The following is a 27,982-nucleotide window of genomic DNA, read 5'->3' as shown; positions in this document are numbered from 1 at the left end:
CTCGCCTTCCCCCCGTGAGGGCCTCCCGCGGGGAGACAACCCAACCTTCCTGGGCGCGCCCCGGAACCAGCGGCGCGACGTTCCTTTCCAGCTCCTGGAGGGGCACTTTTACTGGGGACTTCCGGGGCGGGAGCTGTCGGAGCGGAAGTGTCGTGTGGCGCGAGGGTTCCGGCGGCGGGAGCGGTTCGGGAGCTGTCGGAGGTGCTGGCTTTGGAGGGCGGCGACGGTGGCGCGCACTCGGCCGGCCGTGCGGCCATGAACCTTGAGCGGCTGCGGAAGCGTGTCCGGCAGTACCTGGACCAGGTGCGGGGCGGCCGGGGCACGCGGGGCCGCGGGAGGGCGCTGGCGGTGGCCTGGGACCCGCGGTGCCTGAGGGAGCCGAGGCGCGCTCGGAGGAAGCGGCCTGGGGTTCGGCTGGCCGGAGGCGTGCTTCCGAGAGGGTTAGCTGTGACTCTTTGTGGCGCTTCACGCGAATAAAGACGAGACCCAGCTTGTTGGAAGGCCGGGTACGAAGCTCGCGCTGCGTGGGGTTCCCCGCACCGCCCCGGCACGGCGAGTCCCCGGGAGGCGGGCGGGGTCGCGTCCCTGTGCCGAAGGGCCCGCTGGCCCTGTAACAGGGAAGCGCGGCAGGCGCGTTGGATGCGGTGTTCGGGACTGAATGCGAAGCGATGTAGCCGGGTTTCTGCAGCAGGCCGGAAGGCAGCGTTTTTGTCTTCCAGAAGTTAGTTTAGTCAGCGTTTCGCGATCCCTTCCGTGTGGCACGTTGAGAGGAATAACGGGGGCTGCTGTCAGAGTCCGTGGGGCGTCTCTGAGCAGACTGCCCGGGCCCAGCCTTTCCTTCTGCCCGCCCGTCTGCAGCTCTGTTTGGGTTTCCTTCTGCCCATGTCTGCAGCTCTGTTTGGGTTTCCTTCTGCCCACCTGTCTGCAGCTCTGTTTGGGTTTGCATCTGGGGAATTGAGCCCCGACCCCCGCCAGGGGTGAGAACCAGGGACTAGAGCTAGCTTTGACAAATTTGTGAGTGGCTTTCTTTTTGTCAGCGTTTTTGTTATAGTTGACTAGAGGAGGTGACCCTCCCTGTGGTCATTGATAGTTGATGTGTGTTTTTGAGTGCTGTGAATATTACAACTAAGGTATTTGCGTAGTGTTTTATGTACTACATTCCTCTTTGGGACCCATTAACAACTTATTGCAATTGTCTACACAGGAAATGCTAATGACTAGATATTGGAAAATACTGTAGAATAATCATTTCAGTTGTCTGCTGTTTGTGCTTGTAGGTACTTTTTTTTTTTTGCTTGTGTATGAACTTTTAAAAACCAAATTACTTTCTTGAATTGTATATACAAAGATCTGAGTATGTTTTACTTGTACCATTGAACTAAAACTCACCCTTGTCGACCTATAAGAAAAAACGTGGTTGGTAGACCCTTGCTATGTGTAAAAACTTGTGTTGCTGTGCTGACTTCATATATGGCATTCTAATAATAGTACACATCTGTTCAGAGCTGTGCGAATGACAGGGTAGTCACCCCTTGTTTGTTTCTGTTTGCAGCAACAGTATCAAAGTGCTCTGTTTTGGGCAGACAAAGTTGCTTCACTTTCTCATGGTAAGTGACCAATGCTATTTTTTTTTTCTAACTGATCTTTAAAAATTTCACTTTTTACCTCTGACCATTTATTTAATGTCCTCTCCAGAGGATCCCCAGGATGTTTATTGGTTGGCTCAGTGTCTTTATCTGACAGCACAATATCATAGAGCAGCCCATGCACTTCGGTCACGAAAACTGGACAAAGTAAGTATGTTAATAATGTAAACTTAAAAGTTTTCGAAGCTGTAAAACAGTCATTAGATAGGTATTTTAGGTGTATGTTTTGTTTATTCTCACATATTTAAAGAAATTCACCTTTTTTTGAATGAAAACTTCTTCCTAATTTATCACTTTATTCCTTCCTTCCTCATCCCATCTAGTCACTAAGTTCTGAAAATTGTGTTTTTGTTGTTGTTTGTTTGTTTTGAGATGAAGTCTCTTTATGTTGCCCAAGCTGGTTACAAACTCCTGGGATCACAGGCACATACCATCATGCATGGGCTTGGAAATCCTATTTGTATGTAGCTCTGAAACTGTGAGCATTTCTTTAGATTTTCTTACCACTTACATAAGTGAGGCCTTCAATTTATTAGTTGGAGTCCACCTTCTTGTTTTTTCTTCAGTAACATTTTCTTCCTTTCCACCTTTCCTATATCCAGTCCTTTTTACAAACTATCACAAGGGAGAATTTCCTAAAATACAGTTCTGATTGTGTTACCCAAAAAATCATTCAGTGATTTCCCTCTGCCCACTGGATAAACTCAGACGTCTTAATAGACGTGGAGGTTCCATCACTGCCGTTTCAATGCATATAGCGCATACTCCAGTCAGTTGGGCACCTTTTAGTTCCTTGGACATGGTAGCAGGTGTTTATGCTACATTCTGCTGCCCAACCAGCTTCTGACTTGGCTTCTCCTGCAAATGTTTTTTTTTTTCAGCTGGCTAGTGCTATTATAGTGTTTTGTGTTGTGTTCATTCCCCCCCCCACCACCACCACCACCACCACTGTAACATTTTCACTACTTTTTAAATTCGTGGTACCTGGTAAACAGTAGGTTTGTGTTGAATATGGGATAAGAGACTGGAATTTTTGCTGCAGGAGTGAAAGGAGAAATTATAAAACTAGCTGTCTTGTGCTTACAGTTTTGCTTTAAAATGAAAATATGTGACAATTTTAAAAATAATTTCTTTCCTAGTTGTATGAAGCGTGTCGTTACCTTGCAGCTAGATGCCATGTAAGTATGCTATTTTTCCTTTTTATTTAATAAAAGTTTGATTATGTGAACATTGTTTCCCTTATGTATGTATATGTGAGAATTTGGGTATGGAATTTGGCAGGTTATTGTAGTATTTTGTGAGGAAATGTGTTTTTCTTTAGTATTGTTTGCTATGAAATACTTATTTACTAAAAGCTGACATATATGAAGAAAATTGTAGTTCAGACAATTTAAGTGGATATATTGTCCGTTTAAAATCTAGAAGTCATGTTTGATGAATTGTATGTCTGTTTCCTGCATAGTATGCTGCAAAAGAGCACCAGCAAGCTCTTGATATTCTTGATATGGAGGAACCAATCAACAAAAGACTATTTGAAAAATACCTGAAGGATGAAAGTGGCTTGAAAGACCCCTCCAGTGACTGGGAAATGTCACAGTCCTCGGTGGGTAGTTTTGTTAGCATGCCTCAGAAACAGCAGTAGGAAATGCCCATATTAAGTGGCAAACTTTCTTTTACTTGTATATTATTAAAGTAATTATGATTTCCAGCTTATTTCCCCACCAAAACCAAAGAGTCTGAGAAATTTCTGAATAAACCATATGTTGGAAACTAATGATATCCTCTGAGGCTGTGTCTGAGAGGCTAACCTTAGACTTGCTTCTCAGATGAGGTGCCATGAATTGCACCCTCAGGAGGAATAATCTTGCTTACTTTGTTCTAACAGTGTTTTGGACCTGCCCACCCAAAGAACTTTACCTAGCTGAACTTGTTTGCAGGGAATGTTGTGTTTGGTATGCTTCAGTTTATGTGCTTCTTACCACCATGAAATTGCAAGAGATTTGTCTTAGTGAATGACCCTCAGTCAGGCCAATAACCTGGATCATTATTCCTTTATTTTTAATAGTTTAAGATAAAATTCACGTACCAGATAGTTTATCCATTTAAAGTGTACAGTTTCTATGGCTTTTAATATATTCATATCTGTGCAAACCTCAGTTGTAGAACATTTTTGTTACTTAGAAAGAGACCTTCCCCCATTAGTGATCACCCAAAGATCCACCTGTCTCCATAATTGTAAGATTTATGAAGGAACTTGGTTACTCTGCTTTTCATCTTAAAATGATAGGTATATTATACATTCTGGGTGCTCACATGCTTTTTTAAAAACCACTCATCTATGTGTTTAAGCACATTAATTTTATTGCTAGATGCATAGATGAGGGAGATTGGTATTATCACTATTGTTTTTTGGATCTCTTGTTCATTAATTTATCTCTTATGAAATGTATGATTTATTTGTAAAGTATTATTTCTTCTTTGAAATTGCTTTTTTTGCTGGGTGCATTGGCACACATCTGTAATCTCAGCAACTTGGGAGCCTGAGACAGGAGGGTTCAAGGTCACTCTCTACAACTTAATAAGACCCTAAACAGTTTAGTGAGACTCAAAATAAAAAAGGCTGGAGATGTAGCTCAGTGGTTAAGTGCCTCTGGGCTAAATTCTTAATACCCCCCCCCCCCCACACACACACACAAAAAAAAAAGCAAATTTTTTTTTTTTTTTTTTTAACACATCATAGGACACTGCTTAATTTGGGGACTAAATTAAGCATGTCTGTTAATTTTTAAATTTTGGTCTATGAATTTTCTCCATCTTCTTGATCATTTTTGCTGCTCATCTCTGGAGCATCTTTGAGCTTGGTTATGTGTTTCTTGAGGCTCAGGTCTGGAATGCGAGTCAGATTCTACATCCTGTTGATGGTCACAAGGTAGCCAGCACCATACATGGCATTTTCTCCTTTTTACAAGTGAGACCAAGCCCAGTTAATTATTATCCAGGATCACACACAAGTTTCAGGGCTGGAAAGTGAACTGAGGTCTGTGGGCTCCAGCAGTCCATGCCTTTGACCACTGGGACTATGGGCTGCCTTGCTGCCAATTACTAAGACTCACCAAGATCCTCTCATTAGGATCTATCTCAAATTATTGTTTTTCTTACAGTTGGATTTTACACACATACAGCCTGCTATCTCTAAGTCATTGCAATATTTGGGGTAAAACAAGTAATATACCTAATAGCTTTGCTATTTACATTAGTTATAAAGATTTATTGAATAAAGTGATCAGAGCGCAGGGAAGACAGATGAAAGAAACTCTTAGTCTTCATGTGTCTGTTAGTTCACACTATGCTTTGAGAGTTGGGATGAGTTGAATCCTTATTTAAAAGTTCTGACTTAGTATGTACATATCATATTTTTCTACCAGATAAAGAGTTCTATTTGTCTTCTACGAGGGAAAATCTACGATGCTCTAGATAACCGAACTCTAGCTACCTACAGTTACAAAGAAGCTTTGAAGCTTGATGTGTACTGTTTTGAAGCCTTTGATCTTTTAACATCACACCACATGCTGACAGCACAAGAAGGTTTGGAAACATGGGTGTTTTTATGTTTAGCACAATTAATACTGTTTGGATTGTCTTCTCTTAAATCTATATAATCAAGAGCAGGCTGTCTACAGGTTTTAATAGACCTACTGACTTTCTTAAGGTCTTCAAACATGAAGCATGTTGCAAAATGCAATATCGTGCAGTGCCTGTTGCTGTCAGAATCTTGAGAGATTGGACATCACAAGGTCATATTTTTGAGAAGCAATTTGAGATAATATAAACCAGGATTTCGATGTCTGATTCAGTGATTCTCAGCCTGGCTGCACTGTAAATTCCCAAGAAGCTTTAATAACATCAGTGCCTGGGTCCCGGCTTCAGACCACTTTGGTCAGAACCTCTGGAGGTAGGGCTCTCACATCAGATGGTTTAAAGCTTGTAGTTGACCCTAATGTACCACAGGGACCAAGAGCCTCTGACCAGGTGTATTGGTAGTGATGCAAGGTGGACAGTCAAGGAAACAGGAAATGGGGTTGTTGAAGTGGTTCTCAATTGCTAGGGTTGTGTCTGGAGACTTTGGTTGTCATAACTTGGGGCATGTAGTATGGAGGAAGGATTCTGTTGGCATCTGTGGGTAACGGCCAGAGATGCTGCCAAACTGCAGTGCATAGGATGCCTCCCAACAGAATGGTCCACAAGCATCAGTAGTGTTGAACCCAAGGCACTCCACGTGGCCGCTGACTGCACCCCTCTGGATGCCTCCGGGCCCTAGCCCTCAGTTGATCTATGTCTCCTAGGCCTGGGAACCACTGTCTCAGCTTTCTCTGGTACATTTTGATCTTTCTATTTTCTTTTGAGTTGATTTATTTAGACCAAGAATTATAAAAGAGTATTTGTAGTTATTAACCTTTTTTTCTCATATTATGAGGACATCTTTTTTTGTTTCTCATCATTTTTAAGAAAAAGAACTTCTTGAGTCACTACCTCTTAGCAAGCTCTGTACAGAAGAACAGGAATTGCTGCGTTTTCTGTTTGAGAACAAATTAAAAAAGGTAAGGAAAAATGCAGCATTTGTTTATGTAAATTTCATTTCATTAAATTTGACCTTTATTCCTTATTATTTAAATTGTTAAAATTTTTTATCAAGTTAGCACATTTACAAGAAGAATTAGATTATTTTAACTATTTGGTAGGATTCCTAAATAAGCTTTCAAAATGTCTTTCTCCCAAGGACTCCTTATTCTAAAAGTTTGAATTAGTGCATGAAAAAGATTTTTTTCTTATTCTTTCTGAATCTCTGTGATATGCTGCCTATTGTGGAACTCTTTTGATTAAATTGAGAAGAGAATTAAACTGATTGTGAGGAGTGCTGATGAAACTTGAAGTTTTTAGGGGCTCACATATGTCCTGTGTAATTGTTTTAACCACTTGGGCCAAACACAGAGTAAGTCTTCCTTTTGATTTGTTATTATTCATTGAGTTTATCTTTATATTTCTCTGTTCCAGTATAATAAGCCCAGTGAAACTGTCATCCCTGAGTCGGTTAATGGATTACAAGAGAATCTAGATGTGGTAGTGTCTTTAGCTGAGAGACATTATTATAACTGTGATTTTAAGATGTGCTACAAACTTACTTCTGCGTAAGTATGCTCACCGTTTTTGTGTTTGAACCTGAAGTTTAGTTCACATCTACGTAATTCAAAGAGGTTTTCCCTGAGTAATCTCAAACTAGATGATGGTTTAAGTTACCTTTGAATAATTCTGAATAGGCTGCTGCTTTTAAAAGAGCAATTTATAGCCAAGTTTTTTCACATTTGTAGGCATATTATAATAACTTTGGAGAAACATACATTTCTATCTTCCCAATCTTGGTAGTTTTTATAGTTTGGAAGTACAATTTTGACGTGACACGTAATTTCATAAAATACTGTTAGAGACTAGAGTTGGGGCTATAGCTTAGTGGTAGAGTGTTGGCTTAGCATGTACCAGGTCTTGATTTGGTGTACAGCACTGAAAAAAAAAAAAAAAAAAGAAAAAGTCTAATACTGTCCTGGGTGTTCTATGATGTCTGGCATACTCATTAGCTAAGTCATCTCCCCCACACACCAGTTTTCCAGTATGCCAAATCAGACTTGTCTTTTAGCTAGATTGTATTCTATTATTTTGAGGGTCTTTGGGTTGTTTAAAATTCTTGGAATCAGAAATTTAATTAGCAAATACCTTCGATCTATTTAATGGTTTAAACTTGTAAGCCTTTAAATAGTTGGAGAATTTATGTATTGAGATGCTATTCACTTAAAATAAATGAATGTGATAATATTTGTTTTTATTCCTACCAAATTCACCAGAATTTTCTCTTTGCTTTATAACCTGATCATTGCTGCGTTGTAGCCTACAGTATCATGTATGATGTTTAATAATTAAACATAGCCAGTTATGATGAGTTCTGTCATGTACCACTTCTGTACCATCATTTAAATGGATTTTGTTCTTAGAAGAAGGGAAGGTACAAGATCCTTGCTATGAGAAGAGATTTTAATTGATTTGGAAGGGTAGTGACTAGGGTAAAGGTCAGATCTTAAACTGTATTTTTATGAATAATTAAACTTTTTTTTCCATTTCCCTAATATAGAACTTTTCTACCTTTCTCATGTACACTTCTGATGCGTTGCTTTAACTTTCAGAGTAATGGAAAAAGATCCTTTCCATGCAAACTGTTTACCTGTACATATAGGAACTCTTGTGGAGCTGAATAAAGCAAACGGTATGAATTTTCTTTTTAATGAAGATAATTCTTGCTGGGTGTGTTTGCCAATGCCTGTAATCCCAGTGATTTGAGAGGGTAAAGCAGGAGGATCACAAGTTCTAGGCCAACCTCAGCAACCTTTTGAGACCCTGTCCCAAAATTTTGAAAAGGTCTGGGGGATGTAGTTCAGGCAGAATGCTCCTGGGTTCAATCCTTAGTACCACCAAAAAAAAAAAAAAAGAAAGAAAAAAATTCCATGTAATTCTTAAATTTAAGAAAAAGGTTAGGGCAAGAATTGTTAACTATTTAGAATTTGGAAGGGAGCATAGTTTTTACTTGGGTTTTCCACATTTTAATTTCAGGAACATTTAGTTGTGTTTGAGCAATAATTGCCCTTGGATCTTTAAAACTCAGTATTAAGTCTCTCAGGGAGCAAGAAAACCTAAAAACATCCTAGTTCTAAACCCCTGCTTCTCTCTGGTCCATGGACCAGCAGCATCACATCCCTTAGAAGCTTGTAAACTACCAAATCCAAAGTCTGCATGTAGGACATGCCTGCATGAGATGTAAGGACTGGCATGTTTGTCAAGAGAAAGTACTCTATTGCTGATGGTTTGGCAGTAGCCTGGGACTTAAGAGGTGCAGGGTTCTAGGGTAGGCATGGTGCTTTGAAGGAACCTTGGCCACTCCTGGAGTGCTTTTACTCAGGGCTTCTGTTCCCACATCGCCCACCCCATGCCCTCCACCTAGTTTTCCAAGCACTCAGCAGGTGTTCAGTGTCCTCTGTGGGACTGGGGAGGATGTGTCTGCCAGGTGGGATCTCTTTACCATCATTTAAATGGATTTTGTACTCAGAGGAAGGGAAGGTATGAGATCCTTACTATGAGAAGGGTAGTGACTAGGATAAAGGTCAGATCTTAAATTGTATTTTTTGTGAATAATTGAATTTTTTTTTTCATTTCCCATTTCCCAAATATAGAACTTTTCTACCTTTCTCACAAACTGGTGGATTTATATCCTAGTAATCCTGTAAGTAATATCTTTTTTTCTTACCTGAATTTTAAGAAAATACTTAACTAGTATTTAGACAGTAGTTTAAGTACAAGCAAATAATATTTAAATCATTGGGGTCAATCTCCTAGTACATAAGATTTAGCAGCATTGATTTCTTCACTCCATGAAGAGATTTTCTAATTATACCAGAGCAATAACCTTAAAACAAAAACCTTTTTTTTTCTAATTATAGAAATTATACATTTGTTATTTTAAAATAGTATGTAGAAAAATATAAAATATGGCTCATGCCAATCACATATCTGCCTTTCCTAAGGGATGTAATTGATTGGTAGCTTTCTCAAATTGTCTGTGTGAGACGGTGTACTGAGATGTGCACTGATTGAATCAGTGTGTCTTCCAAACTGCAGTGGATCAGAATGGAATACTAGGAATGGAAAGTGGAATTTGGAACTATGTCATTAAAAACAGAAGCCAGGAATCATGGTCTGTCTCAGACAAGACAAGAATCTGTCCCTACCTCAGTAAACTGGAACTCTTAGTGCAGGAGAATCAGCTAATGAAGAGTCCGAACTCTGCAGTGAGAGCCAGGGACAAGCCAGGATTCAACAGGCTGGTGTCCTTAGGCACCTTGTCTTCTGGGGCAGCCATCTGAGAAACACCATGGAGTTAATAATCCCTTCTCTAGGACCTCAGTAGATAGACTGTATTAGATAAACTTGTAATTTGAATTGGAACATCTGATCTACCTCCTGTCTAGCTTAGCTTGTTAGGGTTATAGTTCAAGTTAAGCATCTTTGGTCATGGTAAATATTGAACTTTTTAGGTTTCTTGGTTTGCAGTGGGATGTTATTATCTCATGGTGGGTCATAAAAATGAACATGCCAGAAGATACCTCAGGTATGCATTTTTTTCTTCCTTCTGTAGTCAACCCTAGGAAGAGATTTCTTGCTCATATCATATGCTTTAATGCTGTAAATAATAAGTACTTAAAAGCAATGTGAAAGGAAAAAATATTTTATTTATAAGCAAGAAATAATAGGAAACATTACAGAATAACAGTTTGAAAGGTTTTATTTTTCATTAACAGGGATATCATTAACCTTTCACCAATGGCGGTGAAATTACACAAAACTTTATGTGAGGTTAGGGTCACCAAGTGAGACTATAAAACAGAATTCTTGGCAGAGTGAACAGCTTCCTGTTAAGGATCAACTGTGCATTTGGCTTAAGGAAAAGCATGCCACCCAATCATACATAAACACCCAATAATACATAATCTTAACCAGATTGTGTAAATGTAGAGAAATGCCTAGGGTGATAAGAATAGTTTTTTACAAAGACTTCAAGTGCAATAATTCCTGTGATTCCCTCTGCACACAAAATAGAAAAGGACATCCAAGGAAAAGAGCTTGTTTATAATCTAGAATTCTAATCCAAGGTCTATGATTTACCAGCCATAATTCCTGGGAAAAGTCACTTTCTCTGAATCTTCTCTAAAAGTGGGAATAATGTAGTACTTACATGCCAGATTGAAAGCACCTTGCACTCAGAATGAAACAGGAAGCGTTCTCTGGTTGTGTTCAGTACTTGAGAAAAGCCCAAGTGTATTGAGGCGGTCAGTTGCGAAAGGTCTTTTGGACTGTGCTTCTTTAATTTAGTGTGTGATTGCATGAATGACTGTACTGGAAATGGAAATTTGGGTGAAAGAAGGCATAGAAAATAAAATGCTAGAGAGAGAAAAGATCACTTTCCATGTTTTGTGATATGTTCTTTCTGTTAACCATTACCATGTTCACTAATTGAAGACTAATCACATATAGTCCAGTCCACTCTAGAGCCTGTGGTGAATCTCTTCCCACCACAGGAGATCACTTAATCTCTCATGCCTCAATACAGATGTCTTTAAAATGTAATTAGTTTGTCTTGCAAGTTGTTAGGATGAGACAATGCATCTGAGACATCAGGGAGGTGTCTGGCACAGAACAGGTCCTTGTTTGATGGCTGCTGCTGCCCGCACAAAATGGGCTCCTGGGTAAGATAATGCTTTTAGTCATATGCAGAATACTAATGGGTTCAGCCACAGCGCCTTTTTAAAAAGAGGTAGATGTCTCCTAAAATTTCTTAAAATTTTCGTTGTACTGTTAAATGTTGTTTTGGTCAGATGCATTAACACAAACGTTACATTAATATTTAATATGTTGATGATTCATTTATTCAATTAATGTTATTAGTCAATATCTTTGAGGCTGTTTATTCATATGAAACTTAAAGTTTAAAAGTAAATATTATTACTGCAATGAATGCTTTTGTTTTAGTAAAGCCACAACGCTGGAGAAGACGTATGGGCCTGCATGGATAGCCTATGGGCATTCGTTTGCAGTGGAAAGTGAGCATGACCAAGCAATGGCTGCTTACTTTACAGCAGCACAGCTGATGAAAGGGTGAGGCAGAGCAAGCTGATTAAACTCCATTAGTTATTTGCTAACCATGAAGTGAAATTTGTTAGTACGATTACTGCCGATTCTTGATAAACAAAAAACATATATGCTTCTTGTCTAATAGTTTGGTTGTAAAATAACTGAAAATGGAGGGGGAAAGAAGGTAGTGTAGTGAGTTTGCCCAGTAGCTTATGTAGTGCATGAGGAAGTAGGAAATTAGGCTAAGGGCTAAAGCCCTTTTCATGGTTCATGTAAGAGTGAAAATGTTCATGTGAAAATTACTATTGTGTCTTATCTGTTACCAAAAGTTATTTGATGAGGCTCTGTTGGTCATGCAGGACTTTATTTGCCAGTATTCTAGGTTTATGTCAAGATTATACATACAGGTATTGATATCAACTGCTGTAAAAGTACCCTAAGAATATGTACTTTGAGAAGTAGAGTATGTCTGTTTTTCTCATTAATCCTTTGGCCTTGCCATTGGTTACTCCTTGTAAAGTGCTTTTGTATGGATGGTTTCCATTGACCAGTGACTCCATCCCTGTGCGGACAGCTGTGCAGAGGGCTGGTCTGCGGTCAGACTGCCTGGACTCTTTCCCAGTTCTTCAGTTTGGTGACATGTGGTAGTGGGCAAATTACTTAACCTGGTGAAAAATAGGAATAATAGCAAAACTTCCTGGTTTATTGTGAGAAGTGATTGAGATAATACCAACTAAAGACTTTGAACAGTGTCTTACACATAAAAGGGACTCAATGAAATTAGCTACCTTTTTTGCTTATAGAGTCCACAGATAGGATCATATATTTATTTATACTGAATTTCATTTTGATAAGTTTGATCTACCTTTTGACATTTAGTTCTACTTCCAGCTTATTTATTGTCCTTAGTTTTTATAGTCACACTAAATTTGATAAGGATGCTTGTTATATCCCTCCATGGGGACATAAACTATTACTGCCTTTTCTTGCTAAACATAAAACATATATGCTTTTTGCCTAATTGTTTATGAGTTTAGTTTCCACATGTTGTGAATTTCCCAAATTTCCTTTTGTTACTGATTTCTCACTCAATTCCACTGTGTCTGAAGAATGTTTTTGTGGGGTCTCAGTCCTTTCCCTATGAGCTAACATATGGTTCATTCTAGAGATGGTGCCAGGTGGGCTTGAGAATTCTGCTTTTGTCTGGTGGAGTGTTTTGTGGGCACCTGTTCTAATCTTTTTAGTGTTTTTGGAACCCTTGTTTTCTTGTTGCTCCTGTACCTAGTTAATTCTGTCCTTTATTGTAACGGGATATTAAATCTTCAGCTCTTGTTGCTAAATTGTGTTTATTCCTTTGATTCTGGCAGTTTTGACTCTATGAGTTCTGAGTCCCTCTTAGTAGCTGGTGTACAACTGTATTTTCTGGCTGCATTGAGCCTTTCATCATTGTAGAATGTCCTTCCCTGTGTCTGACAGTTTCATCTTTGTCTCTCTTGTCTGATGTTGGTGTAGTCACACCAGCTCTCCTTTGTGTTATCATGTTTTTTTTTTTCCATTTTTAATTTCAACTTGTTTATGTCTTTGAATCTAAAATATATTTCATATAGTTAGATCGTATTTTTTTTATCCAATCTCTTGCCTTTTGATTGGAGTAGTCCATTTGTGTTTCATACGTTACTGATAAGGCAGGACTTACGTGTATCTTTTTTGATCCTGTTTCTCATTACTGCCACCTTTTGTGCTAAATACTTCATAGATAACCATTTTGTTTTTTCCTTCTATATTTCTATGTTATTTTCTTAGTGATTATCTCAGAGATGATAATTAACGTCTTAAAACAATTTCATTTGGATTATTACCAACTTAATTTTAGTAGGATACCAAAACTTTACTCTTCCTGTCTCCTACGTGCTATTATTGTCATACATTATAAACCTGGCACAGATACATAATTACTGTTTTACTCAGTTGTCCTTTAATCAGAAAAAAAGAGTTACAAATAAAAATACCTTTACATTTGTCTGTATTTACCAATGTAGTTACTTTTGCTGGACTGTTACCTGTTTTGTGTGGGTTTGAATTGCTATCTAGTGTTCTTTCCTGCTAGTCTGAAGGAACTGCCTTTAGCATTTCTTGTAGGATAAGTTCTCTAGTAATGGAATCTCTCAGTTATACATTTGTTACCATGATTATTTATTGGTTCTTTCTTTTCTCTCTTTAGATCCGCTTTTAAACCCTTTAAGTGAATTTTTAATTTCATCTATTGTACTTTTCTATATCAGACTTATTACTTGGTTCTTCTTTATAATTTATTTTTATTCTCTGGTAAGACATTGTTCTTATACTTTAATTTTGTAGAAATAAACTTCTCAAGTTCTTTGAATGTTTAAAATAGCTTATTTAAAGGGGATGTAGCTCAGTGGTAAAGTGCCAGCCTAACATGCATGAGGCCATGGGATAACCAGCACTGGGAAAAAAAAAAATGCAAACTTTGAACAGGTTATTTTAAGGTACTTGTCTTTTGGGGCCACTTCTGGGCTTCTTCCAGGACTTTTTCTGTTGACTGCTTTTTCCCCCCTGTATATAGATCATTTTTTCCTGTTTCTTTATATATCTCCTTATTTTTGTTGACAATTATATAATGTGGCAGTTGTGAAAACCAGATTCTCCACCTCACCCCAGGACTTCTCAGTGACTCCAGAACTCTGTTCAGTAACTTGAGGACTTTGCCCTTGTTCCAGCGTCTGTACTTGCTGGGACACACCATCAACACTCTGGCAATTGACGGCTCTGCCTTAGCCTTTGTTTCCTTTGTTCACAAAGCCTTGAGGTCAGGCAGAGATGTGAGACTGGAGCCTTCTCAGACCTCTCCTTTATGTGTGGAGAGCTCATGTGTGTGGCCAGAATCCCCCAGACTCTGTCCTCATAGACATCTACACCCAGATTTCCTTTCAACTTTTTGGCCTTCCACTTGTTTGCCAAACTGGGGTAGCTGCTTCAGGCAGCTGTGGTGGTGTCTAATTGCTGCTGATTTTTGGCAAGCACCCCAGGGATAATGCTTTTTCAGTGAGCTCTGAGGTCATATAAAATGGGGTATGAATGGGCCTTTTCTAGGGACTGCCAGGCAGGTCCAACAACAGCAGTCCTCTGAATTGTTGCAGTGTCTCCACACTCCTGCCCTCTCCAGTAGCCATTGCTGCTGCTGTTCCAGTGGTGGGAAGCTGGGGGAGGAGGTAGGAACAGGACAGATCAAGACACTGTATGTTTGTTGTTCTTACCAAAAGCCAGCTATGTTCTTAAATGTATGCTCCTCAGGTTGTTGTAAGCCCTGGCTCAACTTACACAGTTCTGAAAAACATTGATTTTGACAATATATTTGACAGAGTTCTTGTTGCTGTTATGGGAGAGTAGACTTTGGAGGTCCCTTATGGGCCATTCTGAAAGTGTTTTCTTCCAGGTGATTACTTGAAAGGGCACTTCATGACCCTTCTGCAGATGAAGGTTTGCACTTAGCACTAGATGGTACCAATGCACATGGCAGACAGCCAGTCATGATGTAGTGATGCAGATCATCTTCGAAGAAAGATCATCGTATTGCAGTCACTGCAGACCAGATAGTGTGGACAGATGCCAATCTGTTGAGACAATTTAGTACTGACTGCCTAGAACTGTCTTAGTATGAGACAGTTGAATTCACCCAGAAGATGTGGTTCAGAAGTCTCCTACTAGAACCACTGAGAACTGATTATGCTGGCAGTGCACCGAAGGGAGAACTGCCTAGTCTGGGAGAGCCAGGTGGCTTCAGAAAGTGTGGAACTTGACTGCCTCAGAAGGAACATGGTACTGAGTAGAACATGGAGAAGTAGAAGCACTGTCAGAGTGTGAGTGGGCTTCACACAGGCCAGGGGCCCCAGTTCTTCTTTTCTGAAGTTTTTTTTTGTTTTTATCTTTTTACTGTGGAGTAATGAAAAATAAAGATGAATAGGTTGGTGATAGATTCTAGAAGTGGCAGCTAAATAGTCTAAAAGGCCATTAGGTATTCATTAGTAGTTAAGAGTTAGACAAAAGTAACTTTTTTTTTTTTTTTACCTATTGTGCAGATGGTATATGAAGTTGACTGATTTCTGCTGAATCACAGTTTGGAGTGTTGATTGAACATGTGGCTTCTCTGACATTTTTAGGTGTCACTTGCCAATGCTGTATATTGGACTTGAATATGGACTGACCAACAACTCCAAACTGGCTGAAAGATTCTTTGGCCAAGCTCTCAGCATTGCACCAGAAGATCCTTTTGTCATCCACGAGGTTGGGGTAGTTGCATTTCAGAATGGAGAGTAAGTACTGGGAGACCTGGCCCTGTGCTGTCTCTGAGTCCAGCTGACAGGGTACCTCTTCATTAGGTCTTGGTCTTTACTTGTAGTGTTTTAGGAGATGGAGGTACCTAGCTAAGGAAGAAAACAAACTCTTTCTTAATCTTGGTTTTCCTTAGAACATAGACCTATGGGTTAAACCTCCTTTGATTGGGCTGTCATGAATTCTGATGCCATGTTGTAGCCCAGAGGCTTGGCAGGGTCCTAGTGATCTCTGTCAGTTAGGAGTTGGATTCATTTGTTTGGGGAAGTTTTTTTGCAATTTTTGAACAAAAATTCATTTTTAGTTACTAATAATAAAATAAATTGGAATGACCCAGTTTCTGGTTTCTTGGTCAATTGACCGTTTTCTATAGCTTTGGATATTTGTAGAATAAGTGATTTGGTGATTTCTTTGCATGAGATTATAAATTTACAGAGAATAAATCTAGAACATCAGTTCTGTTTATGGCATATATATGTTCTAAAATCTAAAAATTGGGGTAAACTTAGAAGAAAGTTTGAGGCTTTTAAAATACATAATAATAATATAATGCAGTCTGTTTTCAGTATTTGCGAATTCACTTCCTACAAATTGGTCTACTAAGATTCACCCATTACCCCAAAACCAATTTGAAGTGCTTTCAGTCTTTTTGTACACACAGGGTGGGAGAGACTGGAGTCCTCAGAGTGCAGTTGCTGGCTAACCTTGCACAGGGCCACACTTGGCTCACACTATAAACCAGGGGCCTTGGATCTGTTAAGTGTCACATTTCTCACATTTTGTGCCCCCCCCCCCCCCCTTGGTGCTTTTACTGTTCAAAATGATCCCCAAGCTTAGCACTGTGTTTGAAGCTCAGGTAGCTGTGATGTGGCTCAGGGGAGACATGCTGCTAAGTGAACTTCATTCAAGCCTGTGTGGCCGTTCTGTTGACTATGAGTTCAGTGTCAGTGGATTGACAATACGTGTTAAACAGAAACACGTGTGGAGCAGGTGATGAAAAATTGTGACCAGAGGTTTACAGGAACCTAAATACCCTGAAGCAAGATAAATCAGTTCTGTTTACCAAATAACAGGCTCTGTGATATGGATGCTGTTAAGATTAGCCATTTAGCTGACTTAAACTCCGAAATAAACTAGTTGATTCCAGTAATTTACTCTGCTTCATATCAGCACTATTAGAAAGAAATACTCAAATTTTTCTTAAAATGGTCAGACCTGTTAGTTTTGAATAACCTATAATCTTTTTTTCTCCTCTCTGTTTTAGATGGAAAACAGCAGAAAAATGGTTTCTGGATGCTTTGGAAAAAATTAAAGCAATTGGGAATGAGGTATTCTATAAAATACCTGTAAATACACATGTCCACACCCTTGAGCGTGGCTACTGTTGAATGAGGAAGATAATAGGGACACTGGAAGAAAGTAACCTGATACCCTTTGTGACAAATAGCTCAATAATGTGCAAGTTGTCAGGCAACTGTTTTATCATGTTGTACAAAATGAGTGTATTTCTGATTCATGGTCAGATGTGGCCCTGGCTGTAACATGTAGGAACAATCGGAACATATGAGAAGAATATATGAAATTGGACATTTTAGGTGGTTAGTGACCACCATAAAGCATCTAACACAATCCTCCTCTAGAGCTTGAAAGAGCCTATCATTGAGTGGGTTATCAGCAGATCTTCTACAGGGCCAGTTGTCATTCAAATGTAGACCACTTGTCACTGTCCCACACTATGTGCTGACTGTATATGTAGTTCATTCCATGGTTCTAGTGTGTGAAAGATGCCCCTTAAGAATTAGTGCCAGGGCTGGGGTTGTGGCTCAGTGGTAGAGTGTTTGCCTCACGTGGGCGAGGCCCTGGGTTCAATCCTCAGCATCACATAAAAAATTTTAAGTAAAATAAAGGTATTGTGTCCAACTACAACTAAGAAATTTTAAAAAATAAAATAGAAAGAATTAGTGCTGTGGACTGCAGCTGTGGCTCAGCGGTAGCACACTTGCCTGGCATGTGTGAGGCACTGGGTTCGATTCTCAGCACCACATATAAATAAATAAAGGTCTATCAACAACTAAAAAAAAGGAATTAGTGCTAATGAACAAACACTCCAAATAGCAAGGCTGTTTGTGCACTGGCAGTATTTAAAATACTAACACTTCTAGACATAAACTTGTGCATGTTGCTGCTCTTCCCAGTCCCTTTCATTTATATCTTGTGTTATTCTGTTCTGATTTTCACGTCCCAATTCACTCTGTGCTTATGCACATGTGCCCATAGACTTTACATTTGCTTTTATCTTCTGTGATTGACAGCTCTGCAGACCTCCTGTGGTGGCAATCTCTACCCCTAGACCCAGATTCTCTTGTTTTATCTATTACCATCTAAACTCATCAACAGTACATTTCCTTGTGTTTGTGCATGGGTGTATATAAGGCAGACTCTTCCTCAGCTGAGTTTTGGGTGGCTCTGGATTATCCTAAGTGTTTTTGTTAATACAGGGTGCCATTTACCACATAGCAGTTTTCAGACAGTGCCTTACTATTCATACTGACCCAGCAGCACCAGCATCATCTGGAAGCTCACTAGAAGTGCTGAAATAAAATGCTCAGTTGGACGAAGCTCACTCTGAACTGAAGTGGACAGGAAGGCCTTTGGGTGTGTCACACACCTGTCTTGAAGGTGACCAGATCTCAGCCAGGCAGAAATGAGGGGAAGGTATTTCAGGGAGAGAACAACATGTACAAAGATGGGAGCTGATTCAAGTGTGGCTTGGGTTTTGAGTTCATAGAGAATGTCAAGAAGCGGGGCAGAAAGCTTAAATCTGAGTCATTAAAATCAGCCTTGAAAACAGTGTTAGAGTCCACCTTATCCTAGGAGAGTTAGAACACCAGGGGTCAGGCTTGTAGGATGGGGGCCCAGGCCAGATTTTTGCTAATGGGAAGTTGAGGGTTACAGGGTTGAAGCTATACCCCAAAAGGAGAATGAACAAGCCCTGGAGTCTTGGAAGGTTGGAATGATCTCGTACCCAGGAACTGACTGATGGGGTACTTGGCTAGGGTCAGGGAGCTGGAATGGCTGGAGAGATGAATTAGTGTGGCACACTTAATTTAGAGCTTGTTTAACATTTCTAAGTGGAAACACCTAGCAGATAGATGACCATAAAGATCCGTGTTTCAGAGAGAGCCCTGGTCTGCAAGTGTACAGTTTGAGCTCCATCAGCATGGATGGGCTCTGGCAGAATTATAAGTACTAAGGAGTCCTTAGGAAGTCTCCTCTAGTGGAGGAGACAGGCCCAGAAACCAGCACATCCTCTTGCCTGGTGTGGCAGTAGAAGCACACCAGAAAGCCCAGAGATGGGAAATGTTTCAGTGCAAACAAATCAGGCTAAACTTGTGTAACTCGTGGGTTTGATGTTGCTATGTTTTAGGTGACAGTTGACAAATGGGAACCTTTGTTGAACAACTTGGGGCATGTCTGCAGGAAACTTAAGTAAGTGAAGCAGAACATTTTCAGAATGTACTTTGTACTAAAAGTTTGCTTGATTTTGAACAGCATTTTCCACATTTTATTTCATGAGCTCCTCCAGCTTTCTTAAGCTTGACTACTCAGATACAACAAGCTTCAAAGTTACTGTTGCTATTTGTCTCTATTTATATAATTTTATTTTAGAAGCATTGAGAATTACAAATAATAGTTACTTTTTAGATTAAAATTTGCATTTAAAATTAATTCAAAAGAGTTGGGATAATAGGATCTAATTAAAACCATATCCATATTTTCACTTTGTTCTCCTAATGATAGAATAAACAAATGACAGTTAAAAAATGAATTCCTCTGTGGAAGAAGAGCTGACTCATGTTGTGATTCTGTTTCCCATTGTGATACTCGGGTTAAGTGTGTTCTCTGGTGATTAATAATAATGCTCTCTCTCCACTCCACCTACCAGATGCCCTGAATAGTTAGCTAGAATCAAAAGCTACTGATAGTAAATCAGTATTTAAAAGGAGAAAAAAAATAATAATAAAAAAATAAAGATCTTCATAATGCTCATATCATACCTGGAATTAGGAGGCATGTGGAAGAGTTAGATAAAATTTGCCAAATTATTTGTCTGCTTACATTTCAATTTTTGATCATCTGGTAAAATATCAAGCTAATTTCAGAACTACTCACTGAATATTGGTCTTTGGAAGTTGCAACAAGGGGCCAAAGACAAGGTACAGGTTTGTGTGTAGAAAACAGAAGGGGGAGAGTTTTAGACTTAAAGCTAAAGCAGGAGTTTAGAGGAAGAAGGTGGATCTAAGAAGATGTGAATTTTGTTCACTACATTAACTACATAATTCAGATTTATTGTTCTGAGGGTTTAAGTTATTTTTAAAGAACACATTTTAATTATTATTATTATTATTATTATTATTATTATTATTATTATTATTATTATTATTTGTGTGTGTGGTGCTGGGGATTGAACCCAGGGCCTTGTCCACACCAGGCAAACACTCTACCAACTGAGCTACATCCCTAGCCCATGAAAGAACACATTTTAAATGCGGCTTTTATAGCAGTGAAATAATGGCACTCAGTGATAATTTAAACTCTGATATGGATCTCTCTCCCTTTCTAGACTAAGTTCCATGAGAATTAGAATTGTTTTTGGAATTCTGAATCCCCATGACCTTGTAGAGTCATTGATACCATGACAACTTAACGAAATACATTAATTGGTTCATTGATTAATAATAAAGTCAATATCTCCCTTTTGAATTCTGAACAATTATTCTGGCTTTTTACAATTGGTAGATTAAAAGATTTATTAAGGAGTTGGGATTGTGATTTAGTGGTATTGTGCCTGCCTAGCATGCATGAGGCAGCTCACCTAGCATGCATGAGGCACTGGGTTTGATCCTCAGCACCACATAAATGTAAAATAAAGATATTATGTTCACCTAAAACTAAAACATAAATTTAAAAAAAATAAAAACTTATTTATTGAGTCATAAAAAAAATTAATTCCTTCTTTAAAATAAGTCTTGGAAATTCTAGCCTCAAAATTTAACAAAGTTTATTTCAGGATTCCCTCAAGACTTTACTTTGCATTACAAAGTAATAATTTCAATAGAGACTATTACAAACTATAGCATTTTCCAAACCTTAATTCAGCATAAAATCTTCCCCCATCCCAAAAGACTTTACAGGGCAAGTGTCCCAGAGAATACTTTGAGGAGTGAGTTTTAGACCTTAAAGCAAAACTCCTTGGCTATGTCTAATCTCCTGGTATGGTATGTGCTGTCACATGAGAGGCTCTTTGTGATAATTCACAGGCCAGGATCCAAAATGAGGTTCTGATTCAGTCAGTTGTCCCTCAAACGGTGAAACGAATGTATACAGCAGGTCACGAAGGGGTGCTTGAGGTTGGCTAAGAGGGGATGCCAGGAGAATGTTTCAAGGTGTTTAATCCATAAAAGGACGAGTGGAGGCAGTTACCAGTCTGTATTGCTATTTGGTAGATGAGAGTCACTGTCTGTCTCCACAGATTGAGGTACATCTTGGACTTAAAAAGGAGGTACTTTTACTGTGCCAGTAATTGTTTTCTTTTGTTTCCCCTCTCTCCCTCCCCATCTTCTCTCAACAGAAAATATGCAGAGGCATTGGATTACCATCGGCAGGCATTGGTGCTAATTCCCCAGAATGCATCTACCTACTCTGCCATAGGCTATATCCATAGTCTGATGGGCAACTTTGAAAATGCTGTGGACTATTTCCACACAGTATGTCTTGTTTATACCCAACTTTAGATCTACCACTTCTTTTCTAGGCAACGTTTTATTCCTTTACTATTTTAAACTTTTTTAGTCAGTCTTAGGTTTTATTCTTTTCGTGGCAGAGGGCAGTGTATGTGGTGTTCAAATTAGAGAGAGATGTGAGACTGCTTCTAAATGTACAGTGGGGCATGCTGTTGCCAGGGGTCATCATTATAAGGGTCAATCTGGGTGTCTCACAGGTCAGTGCAGAATGTCTGCTCAAGTGAGGGCCTGCTCAAGACAGGGATGCCCCGTCTCTGCTTGGACCCTTAATTCTGTAGAGCACATCAGTGGATGAACAGAAACAACCTGTGCAACCATCACACGGAATCCACACACCTTACTCCATCAGAGCTAAGACACCACGAACAAGCAGGATCACACAGAGACAAGTGTTGCCAATTAAACTTTTATGTTTTTATAATTAAAATATTCTTTTTGAATGTATTTAGACATTAATTTTTTTAAAATCAGGGATCATCTTAATACATATATGAAAAAAAAATAAGTGGTTAATTTCCAACTGGGTGGTCATTATTCCCATTTTCCCAGAGTAGTTTCCTGATGCCAGTACACTCCTTTCATTGACTCTGGGTTATTTCTCAGCCACATGATTTGCAAATCTCAACCCTTTCAGCCTTCCACTGGGTCAGCAGAAGATTTTCAGAGGACTACCATAGTTCTTTTTCTTGAGCCTCTCAGCTGTGGCGGATGACAGTGTCAGTAGAAACCAGCAGTTGTAAGATATCCCAGGTTCAGAAACATTAAAAGTTAAGAAAATGTGAGCCTTAGAATCAATGTACTAATGGTATTTGGAGAAAGAGGTCAAATTAGGCAATGCAATCATGCAGTATCTCAAAAGATAAATTCAGTGATAAGTTCAGAGCTGTGTTGTTTTGTTTGACTGGTGATTGAATCCAAGGGCTCTACCAATAAGCTACATCCCACATCCTTTTTATTTTTTATTTTGAGACAAGGTCTTGATGAGTTGATTAGGGGCTGGCCTTGAACTTGCCATCCTCCTGCCTCAGACTCCTGAGTTGCTGGGATTACAGATGTGCACCACCATGCCTAGCATTACTGCTTAAAGGTTATTAAGAGAGATTCTCAGGCTATGTGAAGTCATGAAAGTGCCTCTGTTGTAACCAGAATACTGAGCTAGTAAGAAGTTTGGACTAAGTAAGTTTTCTGGTCTTATTTGAAATATTTTTCAAGTATGTGTATTTGAGTATAATTTATTTCTCTGTTATCTAATTAATGCTGTATCCTCAGAGGGCTTTCTGTGGAGACTTCTTGGGTGGTTTCGAGCAAAAGAACCCAACAGTGATGAACCTCCATGGCCCTCATGTGCCCTCAGCAGTCATCAACTTCTGCTCAGTCTTGGATCTGTGTCTGCACCAATACCCCCAACATCCCAACCATGGAGTCCCTGGAATATGTTGAAGTGAATCAACGAGGGAATATTTTTTAAACAAAAGAAGGGATTACATCTTAACCATGCTGAATCTTTTTTGACAGGCCCTTGGTCTTAGGCGAGATGACACGTTTTCTGTTACAATGCTTGGTCATTGCATCGAAATGTACATTGGTGATTCTGAAGCTTACATCGGTAAGATTGTAATTGCTCTTGTTGGCACTGTGTTCCATGTTTTAGATTGTTATGTATCTCTGCTTTGGTGTTTTGAATTCTCATCCAAGGTTTTAAGTATCTTTCTGCCCTTCTATCTACATTAACATCAGGAAGCTCCATTTAATTCCATATAGCTATGCTGTGGGAATTAGTTTTGAGTTGAGTACTTGCTGCATTGAGAATGCTGTATACATGTGTGAAGCACTGTGTTACAGGAGAATTGATTGAACCACACAGTGGAGGAAAAAAAATCTTTGAATGTTCTAATGAAGAAATGAAGGGCTTTGGCCTTTTCAGGATATAATAAAATGTTAGTGTTTACATTTCAGTAACCTTAGGATGTTTGCATTCACTACATGTAGTACTTTTTTTTTTGTGGCATGTAGTACTTTTTTTTGGTAATCAGTAATGGGATGTCTGATGGAACTACTACACTGGGCACTCCTTTAGGTATAGATACTACAAGATAAGGTACACTGAGGTTAGTGAGAACTTGGTAGGCAGAGTATTAATAGGATGTAAGCCCTAAGGGGAAGAATACAATAAATTGAATGATAACATTAAGAACTTCTATTAATTACAAGTACTGTTAAGAGAGTAGAAGACATGCCACAGAAGTGAATTACAATACGTAACATGTCAAAGAATTTACTTCTAGAGTTCAAGAAATCTGCAAGCTGAGGAGCAAAGGTTAAACAAAAGTGGACAAGCTCTTAAAGAGGACCTTCACAAAAGCTGGTGCCAGGAAGTTATGGAGCATGTGCTGGTATCTACCAGCAGTATTCTCAGGGGAGGTGGAGTCGACACCCCAAGGAGCCATTGCACACTCCAGATGGCTGAAGTTACATAGCATTGCTCCCTGGGGAGCTGGAGTAGACACCCTGAGAGACGGCTGCGTACCCTGCAGATGACTGAAGTTAACACATGCTTATATGGAGCAGCTGAAACTCTGTATATTATCAGTTACTGGTTGAGTTAGAAATGGGTAAATTTCCTTGAAAACTTCATGGCTATTAAAATTATCAGTTATCTCTCGCTACATTAACAAGGCACTCTAAAACTTAGTGGTTGGATAGTTTTTGGTTTTTTTTTGGTGGAAGACCTCTTATTGGGCCTTCATCCTAGGCTTTTTGATAGTGTGGTGGGCTCTGGGATGTAAAGGACAAGAACTGAAGCTTCAAGACCTCTTGAAAATTTGTGAGTTGTGCAACATCACTTCTATCACCTGCTCATTAAAACAAGTCACATAATTAAGTTCAGAGGCACGATGGAAAGGGGTGTCCAAAGGTGAGGATGTAGGGTTATGATTCGTTGAAAGGCATTAGGATAACAAGTAACCAGATGCAGTTGTGCTGCCGGGTGAGCCCAACTGAAACAGTGCCAGAATTGATCGGAGACCATGTGCAAGATTGTTCATCCCGTACTTGCTCATGATTGTACCTAACTGTTCAGCCGTGGGAGAATGGAGAAACAAATCGTGTTGTGCTCAGACAGCAAAACACTATACGGTTAAAAAGACAACTGAGTCTTGTAGCAACGTGAAGAATTTCACAGTCTGAAAAAGCATATGCACTGAATACTTGTAAGTAAGTCTAAGTGGTGGTGATGGAAAAATCAGCGTGGTGAACTGCAGTCTTGGGAAGCTGGGAGTGAAAGCACAGGTGGCTGAATGAGTAGGCAGTGTTCTGCACTTCTGCCTGGTGGTTATGTCAGATGCATTTGTAAGAATTCTTGCAGTTGTGCACCTGAGAGGAAGTACATCTCACTGTTCATCTTATAGCTCAGTTCTTCACAATGCTGGGTCAGAACCGAAGTTCTGCTGCTCAGCAGCCTCTGTGACTCTGAGCTAAGCAAGGACTGAAGGTGCCATGAGTGAGGGATGACTCCCTGCTCTCCAGGAAGTGGTCTCAGTGAGATTTCCAAGTTATCACTCACTACTAGTTTTATTTTTAGGTTTGCATGTAATTAACTGCCAAAATACCCAATTCTAAAAGCTATTAATTTGAACTATTTAAAATTGTCAGTTATGTCAGAAGTTATTGAAACTCATGAATCTGCTCAGATCTGTCCAAACATGTATTATTGAGTGTTTTTTTTTTAAGTTTATTTATTTATTTTATGTGGTGTTAAGAATTGAACTTAGTGCCCCATGTGTGTTTGGCAAGCCCTCTACCACTGAGCCACAACCCCAGCCCTGTTGTTGCGGTTTTGATATGTGGAAATGCATTTCCTTTGAGGTTTCTGAGAGAGTGAGATTGATGACTACCCAAGAGGCACACAGCCAGTTCCTCTATAGCAGGGAAGCAGAGTGGTGCTTGTGGGCTTCTTTGGTATTTAAGGGGCTTTGTGAACACTGGCAGGGATCCATAATTACATGTGCTTTCAGAGATCCTCTCAGTATTTCCCTTGAAAATGGTGGAAAATGAAAGAGAAGGAGAAGAGACTTTTTCCTTCTATTCTGATCTTGGAAGTCAGCTTGACTTATATGGTAGAGGCGGTGTGTATACTGATGGAAATGGCAAATCAGTGATGAAATTTCTTCATTCTAATTGTGGTGTTTCTTTTTAGGAGCAGACATTAAAGACAAATTAAAATGTTATGACTTTGATGTGCATACAATGAAGACACTAAAAAACATTATTTCACCTCCGTGGGATTTCAGGGAATTTGAAGTAGAAAAACAGACTGCAGAGGAATCGGGGCTTGCACCACTGGAAAACTCCAGGAAAACTCCAGATTCCAGACCCTCCTTGGAAGAAACCTTTGAAATTGAAATGAATGAGAGTGACATGATGTTAGAGACATCCATGTCCGACCACAGCACATGACTGCAAACAGTGGTCCCTGGTGTAGGTCAGTATTCCCTTGTGTCCTTGGCCATGTCTTAAGAACTTCCCACTTGCTAACATGAACCCAAACTACATCTCTATATTTAGGATCAGAGACCTGCCTTAAGAGACTGGATAGCATACCTTTGCAACAGATCTTTTTTGATTCTCTGAACCTATAAAATAGTTACATGTAGTGGAATAAAGAAGATAAACATCCATTATGTCTCCTATTGGATAAACTTCTGTTTTGGTCTAACGTTTGCTTTATGGAAAAGTTGGCATCATGGTAGAGAGCTTCTGTTGGTCCCTTCCCCTTGTCCCATGTCAACATCCTAATAACATTAAGACATTTGTCGTGGCTCAGATATCAGTGGTGTGGCCCTGTTAACAGCTGCCCAGATACGTGCTGCTTTCACTTATTGTGTCCCCTTTGCACTCTGGTCTGGGGTTGACTCACAGTTTGGAGGAGCGCTCCTCAGTTGGTTTTTGGGACCTCCCTTGATTTGAGATTGTTGGCTGTGCTTCTTGTGATTGGATGAGGATTATGAATTGGGTAAAACTCAATAGAGATGAAGTCAATCCCTCTTCACATTTGACACAAACCTTGGTCACAGTGGTGTCTGCCATGTTCTGACCTGTTAATGTCCTCTTTTTCCTTTACGTGCTTTGTGGGGCAGAAGGGCTGAGCTTCATTTCTTGTAGGGGCAATATCCATCCATACACATTTCTTCTTGAAGATCTGCCTCTTCTTTCCTATTTATTTACTAATTCAACCATTTATATTGACTCATGGGTACTTATTTCATATTTAGAATTATAAACCTACACAGTATCACTTATTTTGTGGCTTAAATTGTTTTAGCTTTAGCCATTGGGTGCTCTTTCAGCTTGATTTCTGTGACATGCTCCCATCCATTTGTTTTCCGGTTTTTTTTTTTTTTTTTTTGTAGTATTAGATATAACATAAACTATGTACTGTACTTAATAATAGTGTGTCAATATTGGTTTATAATTGTAACATTACACCAGTACAAGATGTTAACAATAGTGAACGCTGTATAGGCAGAGGGAGAGAGAAGCAGTATATGGTCAGTGCTTTTTGTTTAGTTTTTCTGTATACCTGAAACTGCTCTAATAAATAAAGTGTCTTATTGGAAACATACTGATCAATCTATATATGTGTATTTTTAAAATTTCAAGAGTACAGCTTGGTGGCATTAATTAGTTTGCACTGTTATGATGCAGTCATCACCACTATTTCCAAAATGTTCTCATTATCCCAGGGAGAAACTCGACTCATTAGGCAATAACTCCCTACTCCTCCCTCAGCCCCTGGTAACATCTGATCTACTTGTCTCTATAAATTGGTCTATTCTAGATATTTAATGTAAGGGAAATTACAATAACATTCTCAAGATTTATTAAACACAAAGGTGTTGCATCTTTAAATTTCATGACACCATGTGGTGCTAGGGAAACCACATTAGCCTAAAGGTGCAGAAGCAAAAGTATCTGTGCCCTCAGGGAGCCACCAGAGTGACCAGGGTTCTTGAGTTCTGCTTCCTAGTGTGTAGATGATAAAGAACGTGAGTTTCCCCACCTTTTTTCACACACTCATTAGATGACAGCTTTTTTTTTAATAACTTTTTATTCTATTTATGTTGGCAGCAGGTCCACCTTGGCCCCTGGAGCCCTACCTCCACTAGTTTGTTCTGCATGCCAGTGTGGCCAGCTCACAAGGCCATGGCGAACTTGCGGTTTTTCTGTTCCTGCTTATCCGTCTGAGACATATGTATCCCACGGGAATGCCTTGACCTTTTCTGGTCTGATGGACTTATTGTTAAGGGAGGTTTCGGTACCTGACAATAATAGATGTTAAAACTAAATTTCTCCCCCCTCCCTCCTGCTTTTGGGTAGTTTTCCACTTCTGCTGCTTGGGATATAAAAAAAAGGCGTGTTAGCAATAAAGATTATTATTGACTCCTGGATGAAGAA

The 27,982-nt window shown here is 39.4% G+C and overlaps 1 protein-coding gene across 6 annotated transcripts; it reads left to right on the top strand.

The window, feature by feature from the left end:
• The first annotated feature begins 152 nt into the window (after positions 1-152).
• Cdc16 (cell division cycle 16) lies at positions 153-27,982 on the top strand. Of its 6 annotated transcripts, none has more exons than XM_046454922.2 (19): positions 153-303; positions 1,553-1,607; positions 1,696-1,793; positions 2,786-2,824; positions 3,109-3,249; positions 5,072-5,231; positions 6,153-6,244; positions 6,699-6,832; positions 7,877-7,956; positions 8,918-8,967; positions 9,779-9,852; positions 11,271-11,396; positions 15,554-15,706; positions 16,990-17,053; positions 19,153-19,214; positions 21,358-21,493; positions 23,045-23,135; positions 25,725-26,009; positions 27,659-27,982. In XM_046454922.2, the coding sequence occupies exons 1-18, from the start codon at positions 256-258 to the stop codon at positions 25,982-25,984; spliced, it is 1,863 nt and encodes a 620-aa protein (XP_046310878.1). In that variant the 5' UTR covers positions 153-255; the 3' UTR covers positions 25,985-26,009; positions 27,659-27,982. The 6 variants fall into 6 exon arrangements, 5 of the variants coding, with proteins under 5 accessions (XP_046310878.1, XP_046310877.1, XP_046310876.1 ...); XM_046454921.2 differs by having other exon boundaries at positions 27,656-27,982; XR_009227819.1 differs by lacking the exon at positions 27,659-27,982 and having other exon boundaries at positions 22,799-23,135; positions 25,725-25,773.

The sequence above is a fragment of the Marmota monax genome, unplaced genomic scaffold, assembly GCF_021218885.2.
Source record: "Marmota monax isolate L192 unplaced genomic scaffold, Marmota_monax_Labrador192_F-V1.1 WCK01_AAM20220418_F8-fsc00026, whole genome shotgun sequence".
NCBI lineage: Eukaryota > Metazoa > Chordata > Mammalia > Rodentia > Sciuridae > Marmota > Marmota monax.
Note: the sequence above shows the minus strand (reverse complement) of the source record. Positions and strands in the feature narration are given on the sequence as shown.